At 41.6% G+C, this 23,078-nt stretch overlaps 2 protein-coding genes and 1 long non-coding RNA gene across 5 annotated transcripts; 1 reads left to right on the plus strand and 2 right to left on the minus strand.

Moving 5' to 3' along the window:
- The first annotated feature begins 451 nt into the window (after positions 1 to 451).
- On the plus strand, positions 452 to 17,963 carry LOC306933215 (polyunsaturated fatty acid lipoxygenase ALOX15B-like). Of its 3 annotated transcripts, XM_079515345.1 has the most exons (16): positions 6,185 to 6,268; positions 7,438 to 7,502; positions 7,754 to 7,908; positions 8,652 to 8,856; positions 8,962 to 9,043; positions 9,217 to 9,339; positions 9,435 to 9,538; positions 9,709 to 9,881; positions 9,995 to 10,138; positions 10,264 to 10,467; positions 10,684 to 10,770; positions 11,066 to 11,232; positions 11,513 to 11,634; positions 15,591 to 15,691; positions 16,292 to 16,462; positions 17,122 to 17,963. In XM_079515345.1, the coding sequence occupies exons 3-16, from the start codon at positions 7,762 to 7,764 to the stop codon at positions 17,299 to 17,301; spliced, it is 2,010 nt and encodes a 669-aa protein (XP_079371471.1). In that variant the 5' UTR covers positions 6,185 to 6,268; positions 7,438 to 7,502; positions 7,754 to 7,761; the 3' UTR covers positions 17,302 to 17,963. The 3 variants fall into 3 exon arrangements, with proteins under 3 accessions (XP_079371472.1, XP_079371471.1, XP_079371470.1); XM_079515344.1 differs by lacking the exon at positions 7,438 to 7,502 and having other exon boundaries at positions 6,234 to 6,268; XM_079515346.1 differs by lacking the exons at positions 6,185 to 6,268; positions 7,438 to 7,502; positions 7,754 to 7,908 and adding an exon at positions 452 to 508.
- LOC306933216 (annexin A5-like) lies at positions 13,001 to 14,533 on the minus strand (the record flags this gene model as incomplete). Its single annotated transcript, XM_079515347.1, has 1 exon — positions 13,001 to 14,533. One exon carries the CDS (start codon positions 14,531 to 14,533, stop codon positions 13,001 to 13,003), a length of 1,533 nt encoding a protein of 510 aa, XP_079371473.1.
- Positions 17,964 to 20,263: 2,300 nt separating the features above from the next.
- LOC306933217 lies at positions 20,264 to 21,811 on the minus strand. Its single transcript, XR_013791200.1, has 5 exons — positions 21,678 to 21,811; positions 21,227 to 21,389; positions 20,784 to 20,989; positions 20,598 to 20,679; positions 20,264 to 20,438 (listed from the first exon to the last, which is right to left on the minus strand). It is a non-coding gene; the product is annotated as an uncharacterized lncRNA (long non-coding RNA).
- Between the last annotated feature and the right edge of the window lie 1,267 nt (positions 21,812 to 23,078).

The raw sequence follows: 23,078 nt of genomic DNA on the forward strand, positions 1-23,078 counted from the left end.
GTATTGAGGGAAGTGAGGGGTGGACTACATAGGGGCGGTTTTTAGCACTACGCAAACTACGCAGCTGCGTAGAGCCCCGACGGCTAGAGGCCCCGAGAGTTCTCCCTGAAAAAAATCTAATATTGCAGCCCGTTCAGTCGCAGCGGTCGGTTTGTTTGGGCCCCCCCAGGGGTGGCTGCGACGGCCGCGCGTCGCTTCCTCCTCCCAAACGGAGTCACTTCTTCATCCTCCCGGACAAGCGACGCCCGGCCGTCCCGTCGTGGGGCCCCCTGTTGTCCCCCTCTGGGGCTGAACCTGCTGCCTGGCCGCATCATCAGCGGCGCGCATCGCATTCGTAGTATGAATCCACCCGTGCCGTGCACTGCAGAATTAGAGCAGATCTACAAGCTCACAACGCGTCGCAGCGCGACGCGTTGTGAGCTTGTAGATCTTGCGTTGCGCCGCCGCGCAACGCAGTCGAATTATACATACAATGGAAACCGAACATAAACAAACGGAACACATGTAGGTTAGTTGAGTGCACAACCGCTCACCTCACAAACAAAACGACTTGTCACTCGAGTGAAGTGAAAAAGGTAGGCTGTGTCATGTCATGTATATGACTGTGGACAAAAACAAAGTTTAATTTCAAATAATTGATCACGCTGCACGCATGGACCGACGACCAAATGAGAGGGACCTCTCTCTCTCTCTGTCTCTCTGACTGTCAGTCCAGTCAATGTCATGATTTCACAATTTTCTAATTTAATTTTGACTTTTGATTGATCACAAACTGTCTGCAGGCAATCAAGCAAATGTGATACTTAATAATTATAACAAATAACAGCAACACAAGCTGCTGTTCATTTTACTTTGAAAACCAGTAATTTGAGCTGCACTGCAGGGCAGACTGGTTTATTTAACAGTATAAAGTTGTAAAAACATGAAATTGGGTACAGTAGTTTTCTCTATATCACAGTCTATGGACTTTGCTTGTTAGAGCACTTTAGGGAACAGCAAAGTCTATGGACTGTTTGTTTAGTGCACTAAAAGCAGTGAGGCAGCCACAGTGGGCACATGTTTTAAGTTAAAGCAATTTATTCCTGAATCCCCATATTGTTCCTGATGAACAAAGTAAACATTTTCTCATACTTTATCTAAAGCTTCTGTGTTGCTTTATATTATCAGTATTACATGAATGTGAATCAGTGAATGTATTTGTTTTGCACTGGCATAGTAATGGCATCTTCTTAATTAGCCTATTTGTTTTCTATGATCTCATCAGGGAATTTAAGTTATTAATATATCTTGCTCAATAATATAGCTTTGTACTGATTGATAAAATCTGAGATGCTTATTTACTCAATGTTCATATCTTGCTCAATACTGAGTTGTACTGATTGACTCAAGTATAGTTAGTATAACCTTGTATCCCCATCCCCCGCAAAATGTGTCTAGCACCCCTAAAGTGCCCTTTTCAAATTTCGGCCCCTGCCCCTCCAAGTCCCTGTGCACGTCCCTGAGCTAATGGCACAGTTTTTTCAGTACATGCATTGTACAGTTGGGGCATGGGGGAGCTCACACTGTACTTTGTCTGCTATGCCGTTTTGCCTGGTAGTCTGCTATGTCGTTTTGCCTGGTAGTCTGCTATGTCGTTTTGCCTGGTAGTCTGCTATGTCGTTTTGCCTGGTAGTCTGCTATGTCGTTTTGCCTGGTAGTCTGCTATGTCGTTTTGCCTGGTAGTCTGCTATGCCGTTTTGCCTGGTAGTCTGCTATGCCGTTTTGCCTGGTAGTCTGCTATGTCGTTTTGCCTGGTAGTCTGCTATGCCGTTTTGCCTGGTAGTCTGCTATGCCGTTTTGCCTGGTAGTCTGCTATGCCGTTTTGCCTGGTAGTCTGCTATGTCGTTTTGCCTGGTAGTCTGCTATGCCGTTTTGCCTGGTAGTCTGCTATGCCGTTTTGCCTGGTAGTCTGCTATGCCGTTTTGCCTGGTAGTCTGCTATGCCGTTTTGCCTGGTAGTCTGCTATGTCGTTTTGCCTGGTAGTCTGCTATGCCGTTTTGCCTGGTAGTCTGCTATGCCGTTTTGCCTGGTAGTCTGCTATGCCGTTTTGCCTGGTAGTCTGCTATGCCGTTTTGCCTGGTTGTCTGCTATGCCGTTTTGCCTGGTAGTCTGCTAGGCCGTTTTGCCTGGTAGTCTGCTATGCCGTTTTGCCTGGTAGTCTGCTATGCCGTTTTGCCTGGTAGTCTGCTATGCCGTTTTGCCTGGTAGTCTGCTAGGCCGTTTTGCCTGGTAGTCTGCTAGGCCGTTTTGCCTGGTAGTCTGCTATGCCGTTTTGCCTGGTAGTCTGCTATGCCGTTTTGCCTGGTAGTCTGCTATGCCGTTTTGCCTGGTAGTCTGCTATGCCGTTTTGCCTGGTAGTCTGCTATGCCGTTTTGCCTGGTAGTCTGCTATGCCGTTTTGCCTGGTAGTCTGCTATGTCGTTTTGCCTGGTAGTCTGCTATGCCGTTTTGCCTGGTAGTCTGCTATGCTATGCCGTTTTGCCTGGTAGTCTGCTATGCCGTTTTGCCTGGTAGTCTGCTATGCCGTTTTGCCTGGTTGTCTGCTATGCCGTTTTGCCTGGTAGTCTGCTATGCCGTTTTGCCTGGTAGTCTGCTAGGCCGTTTTGCCTGGTTGTCTGCTATGCCGTTTTGCCTGGTAGTCTGCTAGGCCGTTTTGCCTGGTAGTCTGCTATGCCGTTTTGCCTGGTAGTCTGCTATGCCGTTTTGCCTGGTAGTCTGCTATGCCGTTTTGCCTGGTAGTCTGCTATGCCGTTTTGCCTGGTTGTCTGCTATGCCGTTTTGCCTGGTAGTCTGCTAGGCAGTTTTGCCTGGTAGTCTGCTATGCCGTTTTGCCTGGTAGTCTGCTATGCCGTTTTGCCTGGTAGTCTGCTATGCCGTTTTGCCTGGTAGTCTGCTATGCCGTTTTGCCTGGTAGTCTGCTATGCCGTTTTGCCTGGTAGTCTGCTATGCCGTTTTGCGCGCACGCGCAAAGCACACACGGCCAATCTTCCGCGCGCGCACGACGCAAGGGCCCCCTGACAATCCTTTGCTTAGAGCCCCCTGAATGGTAAATCCGGCCCTACATGGGACCTGCCCTAACGGATGACTTGATGGCCCACACACACGCCAGAGATGATCTAGCCAGGTGGCCAGCTTGGAGCACATGCTTGGAATTGAAAGGAATGAAGTCAAGGGTCATGGACATTGTGGTGCTGGCCTGAATCAGATCTGTGCCACATCCAGATTAAAATCCGATTTGTTTAAATAAGTCTAAATGCAAACAGTTCACATGGAATCTGATTTTTACAAAATGTGACTTGAGTCACATTCAGAGGTGGTTTCAAATCTGATTCAAATTTAATTTGAGGAGATCCATCTCAACCTGCATGCAACAACCTGGTCTAAATCAAATTCCATGTGACTTGTATTTGACTTGTTTGTGTTTAGACTTATTTAAACAAATCTGATTCCAATCTGGATGTGGCACAGATCTGATTCAGGCTGGATTTCGCTGCCAGTCGGAACACACAGATCTATGACAGATCCGATCTGGTCACTTGCGAATGCAGTGTGAATGGTCGGTGATGGATCATTTTTAATTATTAAGACTTTAATTGTTTGTAGGATGGAGTTTACATGTGCTCTGCATAATTATAAATCTGGGGTGCCCTATGTCCAGCATACTGATCTTACATGTCACTTCTCCCCCAGCCAGCATGTAGATAAAGAATTATTTTTCTCCCGTTTGCCACAGATCACCCAGTGTATCTGTGAGAACTGTTGTTTGACCTTGTAGCGAGGCAGACTTCATGTCTCCCCCTAAACATTATTTATGTCTTAAACTTTATATTCGTCCACTGTATGTGCATTATGCTTCCTGGTTTGCCGGGATATGACCGGTCCCAACATTGTTCTGACAATGACACGTAACTCTGTGTCGCTTTCCCAATCTTGATTAAAATGATATATAAACCGTGTCCATTTGGTGACACGGGGAGAGACATTTTGTAATTTGGCTGTATGTGGACTCATTCTTTGTGCTCTCCGAACTAAAATGAATTGGCTAAATCATGGAGGCTTCTGACTGGACATTCCATTATTTCTTGTGGATTCAATTATTCATCTTTTGGGTATTTAAAGGTATTTATTTAAAAGTATTTCCTAGTTAAGGTATTATATGGATATTGATCATTCTCCTAAAAAGTATTCCTGTTAAAGCTAATTCTTAATAATTTAAAAGGTTTATAACCATTTTTGTAAATTGCATGTTAGATGCTCCCTGCCTGGGTTTTATGATTGAGCACCAATTGTAATCTGATTACTTTCAGAAGTATTTCTACATTCAGGGTTTCCTGCTCTGCTATCGAAGTTATAATATATACAGTCCTTTCTTATTAGCATTATTAATTAGGTTAATTATAAAATAACCATCAGTCGGGCCAAAAGATCAGATTTGAGAAATAAATCGGATTTGATGGATGACTCCAGTCATTTTGGGGGGGTCCCTGCAGATGACAGTGAAGTGTCGATTTAAATACCTCTTTAAATACCTAAAATGTTTATAATGAGTGGCAAATCGAGTGAAAACGTGAGTGAAAAAGTGAGTTTAATGTCGTTTAACGTCATTTAATGCAATCAAATACAACTTTTCTGCTTGAATCCATGGGCTGTCAAGGCCAGAAAGGAGTTTTTTGCCACACAGTAGACGTCCCCGCATAACTTCCGGGTTTGATGATGATGTCATGTGCATATGCTCTATTCCAAGTGCTTATTAGGGTGGGGGGGGTCCCTAACCTCACGTAACCAGGGGTCCCCAGTTCAAATATTATTTTTTCAGGTGTCACGGTCTGAAAAGGTCTCTGCTCTCTTTGTAGTAGAAGGCTATACGGTAGCTGCTGGTAAGATGAGAAGGCAGAGAGGAGTGACTGCAAGATAGTGGGTCAGATAGGCAGGTTTTGCACCATTCCATCGGTCGCAACACCGCTGTGGAGCACCCTGTCACTAGCTAAATGTGCTCTATAAATATAATTGACTTGAATTCCATTCATGCTGCTGAGACTGTCCTCTCCTAGCTCTCAGCTTGCAAGCAATTCAGACAACCAGGCACTGATAGAAACGCATTCCATCAGGTGGTGACAGAATGAGGTTGGACTGGTTTAAGTGGTTAATTGCACAAACATGGAGAAGGTTACAAAGTGGTGGTCAGAATTGACAATATCGTCACCTTTTTGACCTATATTATATAATAACCCACTTCTTATAGGGCCCAAAAGAAAGGGGAGTTTGGGTCAAGCTAATCTTGATGCACAACTTTGTGCATTGGGGCAACAACAACAGTTAAACAGCCTTTAAGCTTATAGTCACTGACTATCTTGGGCCATTTTGCTTTTTGCATTCTGTTATTCTTTTAGAACTGTATGCACAAAAATGTATTTCATCTACTTTCTTTTGAGTGGTGTAAACCACTCCTACAACTGGCTTTGTTAGTTTACGTGTCTGTCCGTACCAAAAAAAATTAGCATGGTTGCTATGGTCACCCAGTTCACACGGGTGTGATTTCATTACGTCTACGTGTCTGTTCGTACCAAAAAATGAGCATGGTTGATGCTGATTGGTTGATGCTGATTTCATTACGTCAGACATTACGTCAGACCACAGTTGATCAGTCTATATAAGACCTTACACCACTCAGTTCACACGGGTGTGATTTCTTTTTAACTGTGATGCGACAATAAAGCTTATTCTGATTTGCCAGATCACTCCCATGGGGTGTATTCATGTACTAATTTGTCTTCTTCTCACCTTTTCTATTTTGTAATAGATTTGTATTATACTTAAAGCCCTTTGTCGTATGAGCATGTTTTTATTTAATGCCACTGTCCTAATATCACACAAATACTAAATTGCTAAGTTGCTCTAAAATTAAACAAAATAAATGTAATTATGTTTTCATCGTAATCTTACATTACTGAATGCATAGTCAGGGACCACATGCATTAGGGGCCTACTTCACGGTCATGGACCACCACTGGTCCCCGGACCATCAGTTGAAAACCTCTTACAGTCACTCCACTCATAAAACAACTCTCCGCCCCTCCAACGTCAAGATCTGCAGACCAGAAAGGCTCACTCTTGAAAACTTGCTCTCTCCCCACCTCTCGTGGCATAACATATTTTGCATCCCAAGCTGTAAGGATTCAATCTAGAGTCCCATTCTACTGAAACCGCACTCTGCTCAGGAGGCTGTCACAGTAAGTTGCTTCATGCTGTTCAGACTTTAATTAATTAATGAAACTTTATGGAGGAGGAGTTGTTCTGTATTTGGAATTGTTATTCCAAGTACAGAACAAAATGTGTTACCCAGGTCCTGATCAAAATCAATAAAGTACACCTATTTCATGAAAAATGCTCTAAACATTTAATTAAAAAAGACATAATACCAATTGTGCAAAAAGCTGTTTTTGCACAATACAGTTATGGTTTAATATTTACAGATTGATAAATTACATTTGATATAGGCTTTACATGCCTGTACGATACAAGGTACAATTTTTACTGGTAAATGGTCAGAGAGAATGTACATTTACTTTATTACATTTTACAACTACTCTCCCCAAAGCTAAATTCATGGTTGAACTCCTATTATGGTCGGAGTATATACTCTAATTACTTGCAAGAGGGGTATTCTACATTTTGTGTTAATGCCTGGTCCTTCATGAATTATCGAAATTACTGATATTGGGTTAATAATAATATACATAATCATAAAAATATTTAACAGTGAACTGAGTACTGAAAATGGAATATGTTACACATGCTCTTTTCAGCACTGCCCTGCTTTTTGTTTATTATCTTTGTCTATAACTATTTAGATGCTACAATATATCATTTACTTGTAGATATGCCTTTTCGGAAATAGATTGAACAGTGGTTGTTTACATACAGTAACAATTTTCTTGGAACATTTTCAGATCATGTGATATAACGAATCTGCTTTACAGATTAAGCACGTGTGCATGCATGGGTGTAAGCATGTAATGCTTACATTTTAAGCCAGTGATTTGCAAACTTTAAAGTGTGATATGCATTAGTCCATGGATCCCCATTTGATAACATATTTGTATTTCTCTGACCCCAATCTACGACTAGTTGCATTGGTGTGGTTTGGGCTTCAGAGTTAGACCCGTAAAAGTAATTTTGGTGGTCCCCAAACACCACCCTGAAAGCTAAACCTTTCAAAAACATTTTGTAAATAGGCTATTGTCAATGAACATTTATTGATGATGAACAAACTGGTTATACCGGTAGTTGTCATCTGGGTGTCATGTGCTGCAAGCCTGCAACCCTCTTGTACGTGGCTTGTTAGAGTAATCTGGAGCACACTGAAATTATGTTTCTCATTAATACTCCATCATTACAGTATTATTCTGCAAAGAAGAGAGAGGACAGAGGAAGAGTGACAGCAAAGGGAGAGATAGAAAACAGGTTAAATAAAACCAACCACTATTATATATCCTATGTGATAGCGATATTTAGAACATTAAAGCATTATGCAGGTGTGTAGCAATATGTTCTCTATAGAAACCAGCCATTGTCTAAGAAGCAACAGTATATCTGTCTCTCTGAGTTTCTTTGTTTGTCCTCCGTCATGTTTCAGGCTAGCTTTGAGTTATTGTTGGTTTGACGTGATGCGCTAGCTTTGTTTAACAAGAAGCCTTTTCATTTCTTTATTCCAGAGTCAGACATGGCTGAGTACAAGCTTGAGATGTCAACAGGTGACCAGGCATTTTCAGGAACATTTGACTGCATATATGTCACCTTAATTGGAACTGAAGGAGAGAGTGAACGCACAAATTTGGACAATTTTGGCATAGATTTTATTGCTGGAAAGGTAAGCTCATTTAGAGGGATGAGTGTTGCCATACTTTAAGTCAGCAATGTTGGCATTTTGTCAGCAATGTTGTTTGAAATACATGCATCCTTAACGGTAGGATCCTGTTTAAAAGGTTAAGCACCTTCTGACAGTAGTCATTGTATTTGTTGAAGAGCTGGATCAACGGGAGGCCTCTGTGAACAAACAGAAAATGTATTTTCAGGTGGGTTGAACATTTTCAGCCAATCAGGAAAGAGTACACATTTATCATCATTTCTTAGTACCATCACTTCCAATTTCACTTGTTTAATCTGTATTTTATGCAAATTCTCTCTCCTGATTGGATAAAATAAGTATCCCGACCTGAAAATGCATTTTCTGTCCACTAAAGAGAAGGAGAGATGGGGAGACTCTGTTACTGAACAAACACTATAGCAATGAGTACGATCAGAATATACAGCTATTTAATATTTCATTTCAAGGAAACAAATAAAATCACTTAAGGTGGTTGCACACTGGATGCGATTTTCAGAAAGACGACGGAAAAACGCCACTAAAAATCTGAAAAACGCAGCAGTGTGCCGGGACCTTTACCCTACCTTTAATTTATGTTTAAGTAAATGTTTGCATTGAATGCTACTTTTACAAAGACAATGATGGTTAGTCTTTGAAGTCAGGTGTCTGCCTTGCTCAAAATAACCTGAACAAGTTTCCTTTGTTTTGTGTTTTGTTTTTTCTTTCTTTTTGGTTTTTGTATATAGGTGGGGAGCTACACTGTGAAAACCAGTTTACATCTCGGGCAACTTCTATTGGTCAAACTGGAGAAAGATGCAAATTTTAAGATATTAGATGATGCGTGGTTTTGTTCTAAGATTGTGGTGACTACTCCAGAGGACGATGTCATCCTTTTCCCATGCTACAGATGGGTGTCCGATGGGGAACAGGTAGAGCTGAGAGGAGGGAAAGGTGTGTTCCAAATAAACACTATAATATACGGTAATTGTGGTCAAACATTCACTCCCATTTCATGGTGATGTTTTCCATGGTATAACTATTAGTGTTTGTCCTCAGCCATGAAGGCCTTTGAGGATGACCATCCCCTTCTGACCGACCACCGAAAAAGAGAGTTAATATGTCACAAAGACTTGTACCAGTGAGTTTTTACATGTGCATACATTACGGTATATACTGCAATTAGGGTTGTTCTTATAGTGTCAAATGCTTCTCTTGTCTGAGCTCTATAGTTTTAAGCCTGATTTATACTTATATCACATATGACAGTTGGGTACAAATATGAAGTTTTTCCATGCTGTCATTTCCCTACAGGTGGGGGACATATGGTGAAAGGCTGCCACACATCGCCTCGTTTAAAGACAGTTCTGAGATCCCTGATGAAGACCGCTTCTCAGTCTCTAAAACTTATGAATTTGCTTTTGGAAAGGAATTTACGTGAGTCGATATTGTTCACCTACATACTGTATAACATGGACAAATACATAGTATTAAATTGTGATGGAAAATAGTACTGTTTCTTCTTTTCTCAGTCTGGTTGAACTCAAACTGAAGGGGACAAATAACTCTACGAAACAGTGGGAGGACTTTGAGGCCATGAAAAATGTTTTCTGGTTCAAAAATACACCAATGTCAGGTAGAAATGGACTCTAAAGTCTGTAGTGTAACTCACAGATTACAAATACAGTACCGTAACTATAGTTATTATTGCTTACATTGAACTAGGATGTAATTAGTCATGTTGCATCACATCCACATCTGAGACAGACATTCTCTCTGACCATTTACCAATTGTCACTCCTGTAGAGTATGTCTCCGAACATTGGATGGAGGATGACTTCTATGGATTTCAGTTTCTGAATGGAATCAACCCAAATATGATTCAGCGCTGCTTGGAGCTTCCTCACAACTTTCCAGTCAGAGAGGAGATGGTGAAGCCCTTCTTAGACAGCGGTAGCTCTCTCCAGAGGGAGATGGAGGTATGTAGTGTCTTTTGGTGTATTACTAATCATTTGGGCAGTTTTTAATGTGTCAATGCCTGTGACAGCCAGGAAGTACAAATATGCCATATCTAGTTTCTTCTCTCACGCAGAAAGGCAATATATTCCTCTCTGACTACAAGGGATTGTGTGGATTGTCCACTAAGGTGGAGAATGGTGAAGTTCTGCCTTTGACACCTGGTCTCTGCTTGTTTTACATGAACCCAGAGAATAAACTGATGCCCATTGCAATTCAGGTATTTCATTGATCATGAGGTCATTCATAGTCAGTCACATGCACTCCAATAGTAAGGATGAGACACTGCAATGTTTACATGAAAATGTAAAAGAAAGATCTTTTGCTTTCCTTTAATTTTCCCAGCTGACCCAACAGCCCTCAGAACAGAATCCCATTTTTCTGCCCAGTGACCCAGAGTGTGACTGGTTGCTGGCCAAGATGTTTGTGAAACATGCCGATGGCATCTACCACCAGTTTGTGTATCATCTATTGAACACTCACTTTTTGGCAGAACCATTCGCAGTTGCAACTCTGCGAAGCTTTCCAGTGATTCATCCTCTCTACAAGGTATGGTCATAAATATCATTTAAATGAATATATAATGATTTTTTTTCCAGAGTTTTAAATGTCACAACTAGGTCATATGGCTCTATAAACATAAACTGTATAGGAAATTGTTGAGTCAACACAGCTTTACACAATAAAATATCATACCACCGTGTAGAACATGATTCTGATGTGATGAATCTTTGACATGGTTATTCTTCCTTCTTGTCTGTCCAGTTGCTGATCCCACACTTCCGTTACACCTTCCAAATAAATGTTGTTGGCCGTAAAATACTTCTTTCACCCGGGGGACCTTTGCATACAGTAAGAATAATATTCACATGTCAAACTTGAATTGCTGCTTTCATTGTCCAAACTAAGGCCATTTGTCCAACAAGGCATTTTTTCCCACCAGAAAAAACATTGTGCTCTTGTCCAAAAATGCACTGCCCTGAATTGGAGATATTCAACTCTTGACCTACAAATGCCAGATGTGAATGTGCAGCACAAAAAAATAGATGCTCAGTGCAGCACTCTCACTGAAAACAATTCGAAACGCAAAACAAAAGGAAGAAACGCCTTGGTCTACAAAGCCCCTAACATTGTCCTATTTATTTAGACTTCACTAACACCAGAGGGTCTCGTTGAGTTAATGGGAAGGGCTCATTCTGAAACAACCTACAGCTCGCTCTGTCTGCCAGAGAACATCAGAGCACGAGGGCTGGAGTCTGTCCCAAACTTCTACTACAGAGATGATGGACTGAAGCTGTGGAACATCATCAACAGGTGATCATCATTAACCATTGTTGTATGACCTTCACTGAACCGAGCACGTTGGCAAAGGATGCCACTGCAACAGACCTTTAAAAACTTTAACCCTGGGCATGGAATTCCGAAAATATTTTGAAAATAAAGCATTATATATTGCAGGGAAATAGTTGCAGGGGCAGGAAGATGTGTTACATACAGTCACTTGATGTAATTATCTATTTCATCTATATCAAAATGTATATAACTATAAGTTTAGGCCAGCGGTATTTAAATATTTGTCATAATGTATCTGCAGCTTTGTAAAGGCAATAGTGGACCACTATTACCCCTCAGACAGTGACGTGTGTAGAGACTCTGAACTCCAGGACTGGATCAACGAGATATTCACCCAAGCCTTCTTAGGAAACAAAAGCTCAGGTATTAGTTTTCCTTCATTCATTAATACTATTTACAGTAAACTGCAAACCTACGGTATTCTGTTTATGGGTGGGCATGCTTAAAACAAACATTAAAAAGTCCATATTCTCCTCCTGGTCATGTAGCAGGCGCAGCCAAGTCTATAAATGCATACAAAAGCAAAAATCACACAAGTGTGATTTTTCTTTTTAGTCCAAAATGGTTCTTTTCACATTTAAGGTTGCTGACCCCTGCAGGGTCTACTAGACTCTTTCAGAGCCACGCTGTCTTTAAGTGAATTGTGATTGAATTGAAACCTTACCCATGGAGTCATATGTCACCGTAGAGGACTGGCGTCATATAGCTAGCCACATGATGTCTTAGATACACACCATGATTTTCTTCTTTTCTCCTATTGTACGCCAATTCCACCCTGTACTGTCCCTTATCACTGCTGAACCAACTGGTTGGTTCATTACACGTGATACAGACAGAGGAACACGCTATTCCTTCTTCAGACCCAGGCGTCCAGAGTCTCCCGACCAACCGTGTAGGATCGATTCCCTCCTGCAAACACGTCCAATTAGCCCTTCACTAAGTCCCTCCCCAACCCATCCTTGTCCAATAGGCACGTTAGCAGCGAAGAAAGCTTGACCTGCATAGCAACTGTTGCTAAACTATTTGGATTGGCATTGGACAATCGCTTTTTGGGGTGGGATTTAGTGAAGGGCTAATTGTGTTTGTTGGAGCTCAAGAAACCTTACAAAAGTGTTTGTTGGACCTCCTGGCCAAGCTGGATGCACTGCTGATGATTCAAACCCTGTTCAGTGGGAAGTTTACCACTGTGCCATCTGGACACCCCCCTCAATTTAAAACTTCTTGCAAATATAGAAGTTGATATTATTCGAGATTCTTTCCGCAAGTTAAACATTACATTGCAACGGTGTTTATAGATGATCATGCAGCGATACTCAGTTGTGAGGCAGTAAATGGTCTTTACTTTTTTTTTTTTTGACAGTATTTTTTTTGGCGTTTTTTGCCTTTATTGATAGGGTACAGTAATTAGACAGGAAAGGGTGAGAGATGGGGAGTGACACGCGGCAAAGGCCGTCGGGCTCGGGAGTCGAACCCGCGGAACGCCGTCTGGCTGGCTTGGCAGCGTAGGTGCCCAGACGGTTGAGCTAACCGTCCAGGCCTTATTTACTTTTTTTAAAGATATTTTTGGCGTTTTCTACCTTATTATAAGTACAGTAAGCTGACAGGAAATGGGGGGAAGAGAGATGGGCAGTGACGCGCAGCAAAGGTCGTCGGGATCAGGAGTCAAACACACGACACGCTGTTAGGCTGGACCGCTAGGCCGGCCCAGGCCTTACTTTCTAATCACTTTCTAATCACTTCCTCCACAGAGTTTCAGTAGCAGTTTCTTATAGTAACCTGATGTGTCTCCGGAAATGTGTGTGTATAGTGACCTCCCAAATTTCTTCAAGTATTCCTGGCGGATATCCAACATGTCAACCTCAGAGCGGGTGACCATGATTCGAATCAGGGTTCTGTCGTTGGTTCCCGCACCCTTCATGGCTTTGTAGAGTCTCTCAGCAAAGTAGGCGGGTGTGCTTTTAATACACTTCACCACGGCTACCATGCCACCCTCAAGGTCACCGGACATTTCTCTTTTAAGGCTGTTCTGAATATCCCTGCCACACATCTGTTGATACTCATGAAACACAGCTCTAAGATGGGGTTTGCTCCTGGCACACAGAATAGCATTGAATTTAGACTCGTCAGTTCCAACTTTGCCTTCTCCAGCAGCATAGAGTGCCTGGGCATCCTGTGAGGCCATAGAATTGTCCACATGCTCACTTTCATCGCGATTACCCTGGGCCAGTGAGATCAGGAACCTCCGGAAGTGACCTGAGGTATCACCACTGATGGCATCCTCCAGTGACTTCTTGTACTCACTTTTGAAAACCTCATTAATCTTGTTGATTTCGGCATTGGATCGGGACGTAAGGATCTCTATCAAGCAGGCTTCATCAGTTCCAGCTCCCTTCATGGCACTGTAGAGCTCGTAAGCATCAAATTCAACAGGGGTCTTCAACATGGCTAGAACCAGATTCTCAAAGTTTCCAGATAGTTCTGATTTCAGGTCTTTAATGAGATCCTTTCCATAAGCCGTTTTGTAGGCCTTGAGCAACGGCAGACGCTGCTTGTTGGAGCGACTTCCCAGCAGGTCAATAATGGCCTGCTCATCAGTTCCAAAACCCTTCATGGCCTTCCTCAGGACCTCTGCATCACTCATTGGGTCAGCTCCAGGAAAGTCTGTGATTGTACCCTTGAATCCTCTATTGATAGCAGTAGTCACAGGCATGGCTCCTCCAGCATAGCTTCCACCATAGGCTGGCATGAACAGGTTTAGCGAGGGATCCTTTGGGCATCCTGGCCCAGGCCCTTGCGCTCCTCCATAACCGGGCATGGACAGGTTATACGGTGGTGCAGAAGGGTATGTACCACCCGAGGACTGGCTTGGCTGCCCAAAGAATCCTGGGCCTTGTGCCTGTTGCATGGTCCCTCCTGGGTTCTGGTACAGGCCATATGGCTGTTGGTTATGGAAGGGAGTACCAGCGGGCCCGGTGGCCCAGCCACCAGGTGGTGGCATGGGAGCGTAGCCTCCGGCTAGGGGAGCGTAGCCTCCGGCTAGGGGAGCGTAGCCTCCAGCCTGTGGTGGTGTGTAACCCCCTGCCTCCTGTGGGGGGTAGCCGGCTGCTTGGGGAGGATATGCTCCATGCTGGGGTGGATACGCTGTTGGCTGTGGAGGGTAAACGCCGAGCTGTGGCGGGTAAGCGCCTTGCTGAGGAGGGTAGCCCTGCTGAGGAGGGTATTCACTGCTTTTCTTCTGAGGAGGGTATCTGGGGTAACTCATGCTTTCAAGCTTTAGTCTAAAATGTTTTATCTGAATATTGGTTGGGATCAGAACTCACTGCTTAATGTCTTCGGTGCCCGTAGTGACCACCAATTACAGTAATGGAAGACAGCTTATTATAATAATGAAGATCAGAGCTCAAAATCTCCACTGAAGACGCAAATGCTCTTGCTTTAATACCGTCTGGGCGTGTTTGCTCCTGTCATCGTGACGAGGTCATGATGCGTTATCCATGTCCATATATGGAGTCTGGGGTTCATCAAGCTCATATTAGGTTGCCTTGTCTTCTGACACAATGACATCTTTTTAGGTTCTTGAGATTCAGCTGTTAGTGTAGATCTTTTTGCCCTACACAAACATTAAATTCCCATTGACAATGGATGGAGAATTTACGTCATATGTGGACGAGCAAATCAGTATTTTGTCCTACACAAAGTTAAAATTCCCATTGACAATGAAACGAGAATTTATGGACATATGTCTGTCATATGTGGACAAGCAAATCTGTATTTTTGACCTATACAAAGACGAGCAAATCGACATGTTACCCACAGTGATGATGTGATGACTTCACACTGGTGTGATTTTGTTTGTTTGTTTTTGTTTTCTTACCACGTAGCTCTGTAGATAAGTGGCGAGCCATCTAGAACAGGGATGTTATTTAATTGTGTGTTTGTCTGTCTGGAGATAATCTCTATAGATGCTAATAAACAAACACACAAACAAACTGTCAGGACCAATTACAATACACTATCACGCATTGCTGCAGGTACAGTTTACAATACACATGCAGCCTAAAAGGTCCTGAAGATATGAGAGACTATACGTTTCTATAATGGTCAGCAATTTACTGATACGTAGTAAAACAACAACTTTAAACTTAATTGTATTTACCGTACGGCGTAGGCCTATATAATATATTTTTTTAAATGTTGGTGGTATTTCTCAATTGGAAATTGCAAGGCTGTGATTTAACCTGTTATGAAGTCAGCTCTAATATATAATGAATGCAAAAGTTTCAAGATATTAAAATGTGTATTGATGTTGATTTAAACAGGGATTCCTGCAGCCTTTCACACTGTGGAGGAAGTGACCAGGTTCATAACCATGCTGATCTTTAATGTGTCATGTCAACATGCTGCAGTCCACCTTGGGCAGGTAAAATGAGAAATCAGTTAAATTAAATATTCTTTGTTGCAAAATGTTAATCAAAAGATTATAGAATGTATGAAATCCATCAGACAAAATGGTTCGCCCGAAGGGTGCTTTTTTGTATATCTGATTCTGATCAGTGAATAATCACACATTGCAGATTTAGATTACATACTACTAGATGACAGATATCTGTTCAGTATGATGCTTGGCATCCACTGACAGGGTCAGCGGGCTGGGTCACATACACATTGTAATTATATTTTTTATATTTTGAACTTAGTGATGACATCATATACACTGTGTTCACTCCCAAATGTCTCCTATAGACTCTCTACATTGGCACGCACCATCATGTATTATATCCCACAAGGGAAATTCAGTGGCCAAGGATAGTACATCAGAAAGTACAGCAGTTAAAAAATACAGATTACAGGGCAAGAAAAGAAAGCAGTGTATATAGGCTACAGCATGATGGAAAGACATCAGGGTCAATGCAACACCATCAGTAAGTTGGCAAGAGAAATAACATATTGTATGTGCATTTATACAATACACATTTTATTGTGATTTTAAAAACATGTGCATTCTCTAATCTCAATTTAGTTCGAATATGAATGTTGGATCCCAAACTCCCCTCTCCTAATGCGTAAAGCTCCTCCAACCATGAAGGGACAGTCTAGCATGAAGACGATTTTTGAGACGCTTCCAACAGTTGGACAGACAGTGGGATTCATGGCATCAGGTTGGGTACTCACCAAGAAATACACGGACTCTGTAAGTTTTACTAGGCATGGTTGAATCATGTTGCCATCATGACCTTGTTCCTAAACCTGTTTGCATCGTTGTTTTCAGTGGTGAAAAGTAACTAAGTACATTTACTCAAGTATACTGTAAAACATTTTAGACACTTTACTTGAGTTTTTTTTTTTTTGACAATTTCAAATAATAAATACTTTTTACTCCAATGCAATTATTTGAAAACATTAGTTACTAGATTCTTTCTATATTTAGATTCTTAATACACACATTGATTACCCACATAATGTTGTTATGTGTTGTCTATTTGGTACTTTAAAGGGGAATACCACTCATTTTCAATTAACATTGTGAATCACATCTTGATGATGTCAAGATGTGGTTCACAATGTTAATGATTTTTTTCAGACCTCCAGTTCTAGGAAACACAGAATGGGGGGGGGGGGGGGGGGGGGACTTTTTTTTATTATTTCCACACAACAGCTCTAAGGTATATTAATGACATAGTAAAATGTTGAAAATGAGTGGTATGTCCCTTTAAGTATATTTTGATGCACTTAAAAATATATCAATTTGACTTGCAAACAGAGTATTTCTACATTGTGCTATTGATACTTTTACTTAAATAACAAAACTGAGAATTTCTTCCACCTCTGATTGTTTTCCATCTTTTCCAGATTCCCCTGGGTTTATATCCAGATGAACACTTTGATGAGCCTGCCCCAAAGCAGATGATCAAGGAATTCCAAGCAGAGCTCTCCTTCCTCAGTGAGACTATTGCAGCAAGAAACGCAGGACTGGTAGTGCCCTACAACTACTTAAACCCTACCGAAATAGAGAATAGTATAACCATTTAGGTATCAAAGGTTGTGAATGTTTGTGGCAGCGGTGGCCGAACGGATAGCGGATCGGTCTTGATACCGGAAGGTCGCCATTTCGAATCAGCGGTCCGACACGTTCAAATTACCACCGCTGAAGTGCCCTTGAACAAGGCATTGAACCACTACGATGAAATGTGTTCTATGAGCAGGGCCTGGCTGGAAACAAGTTCTTGAGCTTAGCCCAGATACCCTGGGTAAATATAGTAATCATTTCATTTCATTTCAATGATGCTAGGTGCAGAGGTTGTTGCATTTTCTGACATGTAGAGTGCATGCAGTTAGAGAGGTGACGGGGGGAAGTCTCTTTTATATATGTGTATTTTAATCAAGGTCATGGTCAAGGTCATCTTGCCTCTTTTCAACAGTTGCAGGAATCCTTCCAGCTCCCACCATCACATTTCTTCCGTTACTTACAGTTGAGACATTTTCTTAGAACACATAATTATCCCACAGTATGAACAACAACCCAGTCATCCAGTTCTAGATTGTTTCTTCAACATTGAGCCCTTTGAAAAAGGTGCAGTCACTCAATTTTATGACACCTTACAGGCTGTGACTAGCCCATCTTCACGCTTGTTTTGTTTTCAAATTCTTACTCAACAAAAGTTTGATATGAAACAAATGTGCCCAACAAGACTTACAGCAAAGTAATCTGATCAGTGATCACTCAGAGTCAGACTATTGTTCATGAGTATTCATTCTTTCATGTGAATGTTTTTTTTTTTTCATTTAAGTAAAGTCCATGTGGGCTGAGCACCTTTGGTGCATGACACATAAATAAATAATCTATCTATCTATGTACTGCAAATGGCCTATGAAACTATTTTCATGTTTTGACACTACCTTTTGATGTTATGGGAGGAAACTGATTACAAAAAGATAAAAGAGATGAGAAGTGAACAAGTTACATAAGTGGTCAATTTTGTCATGAACTTTATGTTGAAATGTGTGGACCAGTGATCATATCTCTCGTGTGTGTGTGTGTGTGTGTGTGTGTGTGTGTGTGTGTGTGTGTGTGTGTGTGTGTGTGTGTGTGTGTGTGTGTGTGTGTGTGTGTGTGTGTGTGTGTGTGTGTGTGTGTGTGTGTGTGTGTGTGTGTGTGTGTGTGTGTGTGTGTGTGTGTGTGTGTGTGTGTGTGTGTGTGTGTGTGTGTGTGTGTGTGTTGTCCACTATGCAGAGACAATATGTGGAGAACGAAGCATGGCTGGTACAGAGCAGACATTTAACCCCTTAATCAACCCTATTTTATACTTCAGCTATTCAAAAATATTTGTTTTAAATGTTGAAGAATATATTGGAATAATTTTGGCATTCTGGCACAAAATCAAACAAATATATACCAATGGAGGGTCCTTGGCATGAAAATGCTTGAGAACCTCAAGCAATGTGGTATCGTGTAGGCCAGGGGTGGGCAACTGGCGGCCCGGGGGCCACATGCGGCCCCCACCTTCACTTAATGTGGCCCTCAGGTTAATGTCAGAATACTGATATAGTATTGGTTTCAGCTGTTTACAATTCCACAACATGACCCGCTTTAATTACTTCAGTCTAAATTAGTAGCTTATTGCTTCAACACAAGTATAGTATAGGTCATTTGAAATTACATAAATGTTAATTTTCAGGATTCCAATTCAAAAATAGCAAAAATTCAAGATTTCAATTCGAATATAGTAAAAATAGTCGATCTACAAGCTCAAAACGCGTCGCAGCGCAACGCGTTTTGAGCTTGTAGATCGGCTATTTTTGCTACGACAGTAATGTATGGCCCTAGGGAGTGAGTGTGGAAATATAGTGGCCCTCTCCATCGTCAAAGTTGCACACCCCTGGTGTAGGCCTATTACATTTCAGAACTCAGACGGTTTTATGCTGCAGGCCTACTATGCAAGGGTAACAGGTTTTGTCTTTGTCTTCAGATTAGTCCTCGCAGGTGTGTCTGTGTGGTAACTGTTCTGAGAGTCATCGCTGACTTTGTAAATTTGCTTCCCCATTCTCAAGAATCAAGAGGTTTTACTTTTATTTGTCACTCACTCATACATGTACAGCAAGCATCACCGACATGGTCCATAATGAAATAAAATATGAATGATGAAAAAAAAAAAAGTAAAACTTCTTGTGTACACTGATGTAAGTAGGCCAATACTTCCTACAGTAGTCTATATAGGCTATATGTACGTCTGTGCAATAAGACTACATTTGTGCAATATATAGATATATATATATACACACGTGTGTGTGTGTGTGTGCGTGCGTGAATGCTGCTTATCCTCTTAGCCCATCACAGGGATCCTTCGAAGACGGTTTTGAAAGCTGAATGTTTGAAGTTTTTACTTTTGAACCTGTTTTGTACCTATGTTTATATCTGTTATATTCTCTGTCCCTTTGTATGGTACCTATGTTTTTATGATGGGAGTACAGAGTGTAGGTGTGTGCTGTAGTAGTCTCCTAGTTAGTTAGTGACTGAGCACAAAATTGTAATGTGTGACTGTGACAGTGTGTGTGTGTGAAATGAAATGAAATGAAATGAAATCTATATTTACCCAGGGTATCTGGGCTAAGCTCAAGAACTTGTTTCCAGCCAGGCCCTGCTCATAGAACACATTTCATCGTAGTGGTTGATGCCTTGTTCAAGGGCATTTCAGCGGTGGTAATTTTAACGTGTCGGACGGCTGATTCGAACTGGGAACCTTCCGGTATCTAGACCGCGCCGCTATCCGTTCGGCCACCGCTGGCCGGTGTGTGTGTGTGTGTGTGTGTGTGTGGGGGGGGGGGGGGGGGGGGGGGGGGGTAACATTGGAGCTCCCTCTACTGGAATTACTGGACATCGCTGACCTGAGAAAAAAATAATTAGGCGGCGGCCTGTCACTAACCTGACTCCGCCAGATGGGGCAGCAGAGAGTACACTAGGGGGGGGGGAACCCAGTGTACTCTCTGCTGCCCCATCTGGCGGAGTCAGGTTAGCCTGTCACAACTCACAACCAACAATCCTGTACGTCATTCTTTTTTCAAAAGCTAATTCAAAAGCTCTTGGGAAACAGGCTTCATCAGGGATCTCAGAACTGTCTTTAAAAGACGCGATGTGCGGCAGCCTTTGACCAATGGACCATGTCCCCCACCTGTAGTGAAATGACAGCATGAAAAACTTCATATTTGTACCGTGTCATATGTCAGGGTATACCTCAGGCCTAAAACTAGAGCTAAGACAATAGAAGCATTTGACACAGTATAGCAACAACCGTTCTTGCAGTATATAATTGTGCGCACATAAAACTCACTGGTACAAGTCATTGTGACATTTTAACTCTCTTTTTCTGTGGTCGGTCAGAAGGGGATGATCATCCTCAAAGGCCTTCATGGCTGAGGACAAAAACGAATAGTTCATCAATCATCACCATGAAATGGGAGTGAATGTTTGACCACAATTACCGTATATTATAGTGTTGATTTTATTTGGAACATACCTTTCCCTCCTCTCAGCTCTACCTGTTGCCTATCGGACACCCATCTGTAGCATGGGAAAAGGATGACATCGTCCTCTGGAGTAGTCACCACAATCTTAGAACAGAACCACGGATCATCATCTTTTCTTAAAAAGGTTATATTTCTCCAGTTTCACCAATAGAAGTTGCCCGAGATGTAAACTGGTTTTCACAGTGTAGCTCCCCTCCTGTATATAAAAGAAAAATAGGAAAAAATGGTCAGGGAAACTTGAAGATCTTTTGAGCAATGCAGATAAATGTACTTCAACACAAATTTAGGATGCATGTATTCCAAACAACATTGCTGACAAAATGACAACGTTGCTGGGCTGGCTTAAAGTAAATAGGCAGATCTTAGTAAGTAAATGGTAACACTCAAAATAGCAACACTCATCCCTTTAAAGTTTCAATGACTCTAAGCTTACCTTTCCAGCAATAGTATTGTCCAAATTTGTGCGTTTACTCTTTCCTTCAGTTCCAATTATGGTGACATATATGCAGTGAAAGTAGTCTAATGTAAATGTCTCTGCAAATGCCTGGTCACCTGTTGACACCTCAAGCTTATACTCAGCCATGATTGCTCCGTGTCTGGAATAAAGAAATGAAAAGGCTTCTAATTAATGTCTTTGTCTGTTGTAAAAGTATCCAAGTAGGCTTATGACAATTTGCATGACCCCTGTTGTCATCAGGGGTTTATAGCACTGCAGAGGTGAGGTGCATGTCTGTGTCCAGTTGACGCTCGTTAATGTTACATGCATCAAGGCAATAATGTTTCTGCTCTGTCAAATAGTATCTCGTATAGAGTATATCTAATATAAGGGTCACAATTTCTATATGGAGCAAATTCACACAGTCTATGGCTCTGTGTGGGCTTACTGTGGCTGTGTGTGTGCGTCGGCTTTCCTCCCAGAGTCCCAGCTTCCAGCCTGGGCACACCTGTCTGTGATCACCTCGTCGCACTCAATTGATGCACCTGCCGGCCATCAACTCATCAGCCCTGACAGTATGAACTGACCACAAATATGAACCCAGCAGAGTTACAACTATTCAAGAGGAAGGTTGTGGAATTTGAAAATGTTGTGGATCATCTTCATGTGGATCACTTAAAGGACAACTTTAGTTTTTTTCAACCAATGTTCATGTTTTAGGTTGTTATGAGAGAAAGTAAAAGATGAGTGTTAATTTTTTTTCATTTGCTGCTTTCTTTCGTTTTAGGGATTTTAGCTGTTTTTGACAGGGGGGCGGGGGCATTCGAGCATGGGGCTAAATATGTATTTCTTTACAAAATGTTATAGCGATTTCTTTTTTTATTATTTACTATAGTCCTACTAGACCCCTGGGTCTAGTAGGACCCAGGGGTCCAGCAATAACCATGCTTATTTTCACACAGTGCTCTTTTCTGGGAATTAAACAAGGGTTACAATTTTGATAAAAATGTCTTGGACTGTGTGGTTACTTACAGAATGTTGTATTTAAGCTGAAAAGTAACTGCAATACTGTTGTAAGCACGCCACAAGGCCATTAAAAGAAATCGTGGTCAATGTCCATGCCGTCAATTACACCCAACAGAAAACGTCAGCGAGGCCCTTTGATTATTTTGAATGTAATTCATTGCTTGAACAAATTCCCGCCCATTCTCTTATCTTGGGTGCCAGCATTCTTTCAATCATTTACATACTTGCATACATACTTAGAGTTCACCCACTATTGTGGCACTTAGCTATAAAAATATGACTTATGCTATACAGGTTTTAGTCCTATTCAAAAGGTGATATTGCTCAGAACAGGTGACGGATTTTTCAATTAATACATTGTATTTATAAGGCGCCTTTCAAGGTCGCTGTACAACAAGTTAAACAGTTGACACAAAACAGTTGAAAGCAAAAGCAGACAAAGTATAGCTTGTATAGCTTTTATCCAAATTATCAATTATCCAAATAAGACATGGAATACATGGCATGAGCCATTAGGGGGTGCTATGTACACAAATATTCACCACCATACTAATCAACTCACTGTACAGTATCTTAACTCAGGAGGCTCAGTGCCTCAGGCAATGATGTGTGGTACAGAAGTTGAACACTCCAATAGGCCAGTGATTGGCCAAATTAAATGTATAAACGTATACACATTTTTATATTTTTGTGACTAATAGGGGAAGTTCTTTGTGCTGATAAAGTAAACTCAAATTGATGTAAACATAAATACTTAAATAGTTTTAATAACGGTAGCTAATACAACTGTATAAGTACAATTTTGAGGTTTTGTTTTTACAGT

This window comes from Electrona antarctica, assembly GCF_951216825.1.
Source record: "Electrona antarctica genome assembly, chromosome: 12".
NCBI classification, from domain to species: Eukaryota; Metazoa; Chordata; class Actinopteri; order Myctophiformes; family Myctophidae; genus Electrona; species Electrona antarctica.

Bases quoted from the DNA above. Each gene is read 5' to 3' on its own strand.
- LOC306933215 (XM_079515345.1), top strand. From the start codon at position 7,762: ATGGCTGAGTACAAGCTTGAGATGTCAACAGGTGACCAGGCATTTTCA. The intron at 7,909-8,651 runs GTAAGCTCATTT...TTTTGTATATAG, and splicing joins TAGATTTTATTGCTGGAAAG to GTGGGGAGCTACACTGTGAA. The intron at 11,233-11,512 runs GTGATCATCATT...ATGTATCTGCAG, and splicing joins CTGTGGAACATCATCAACAG to CTTTGTAAAGGCAATAGTGG.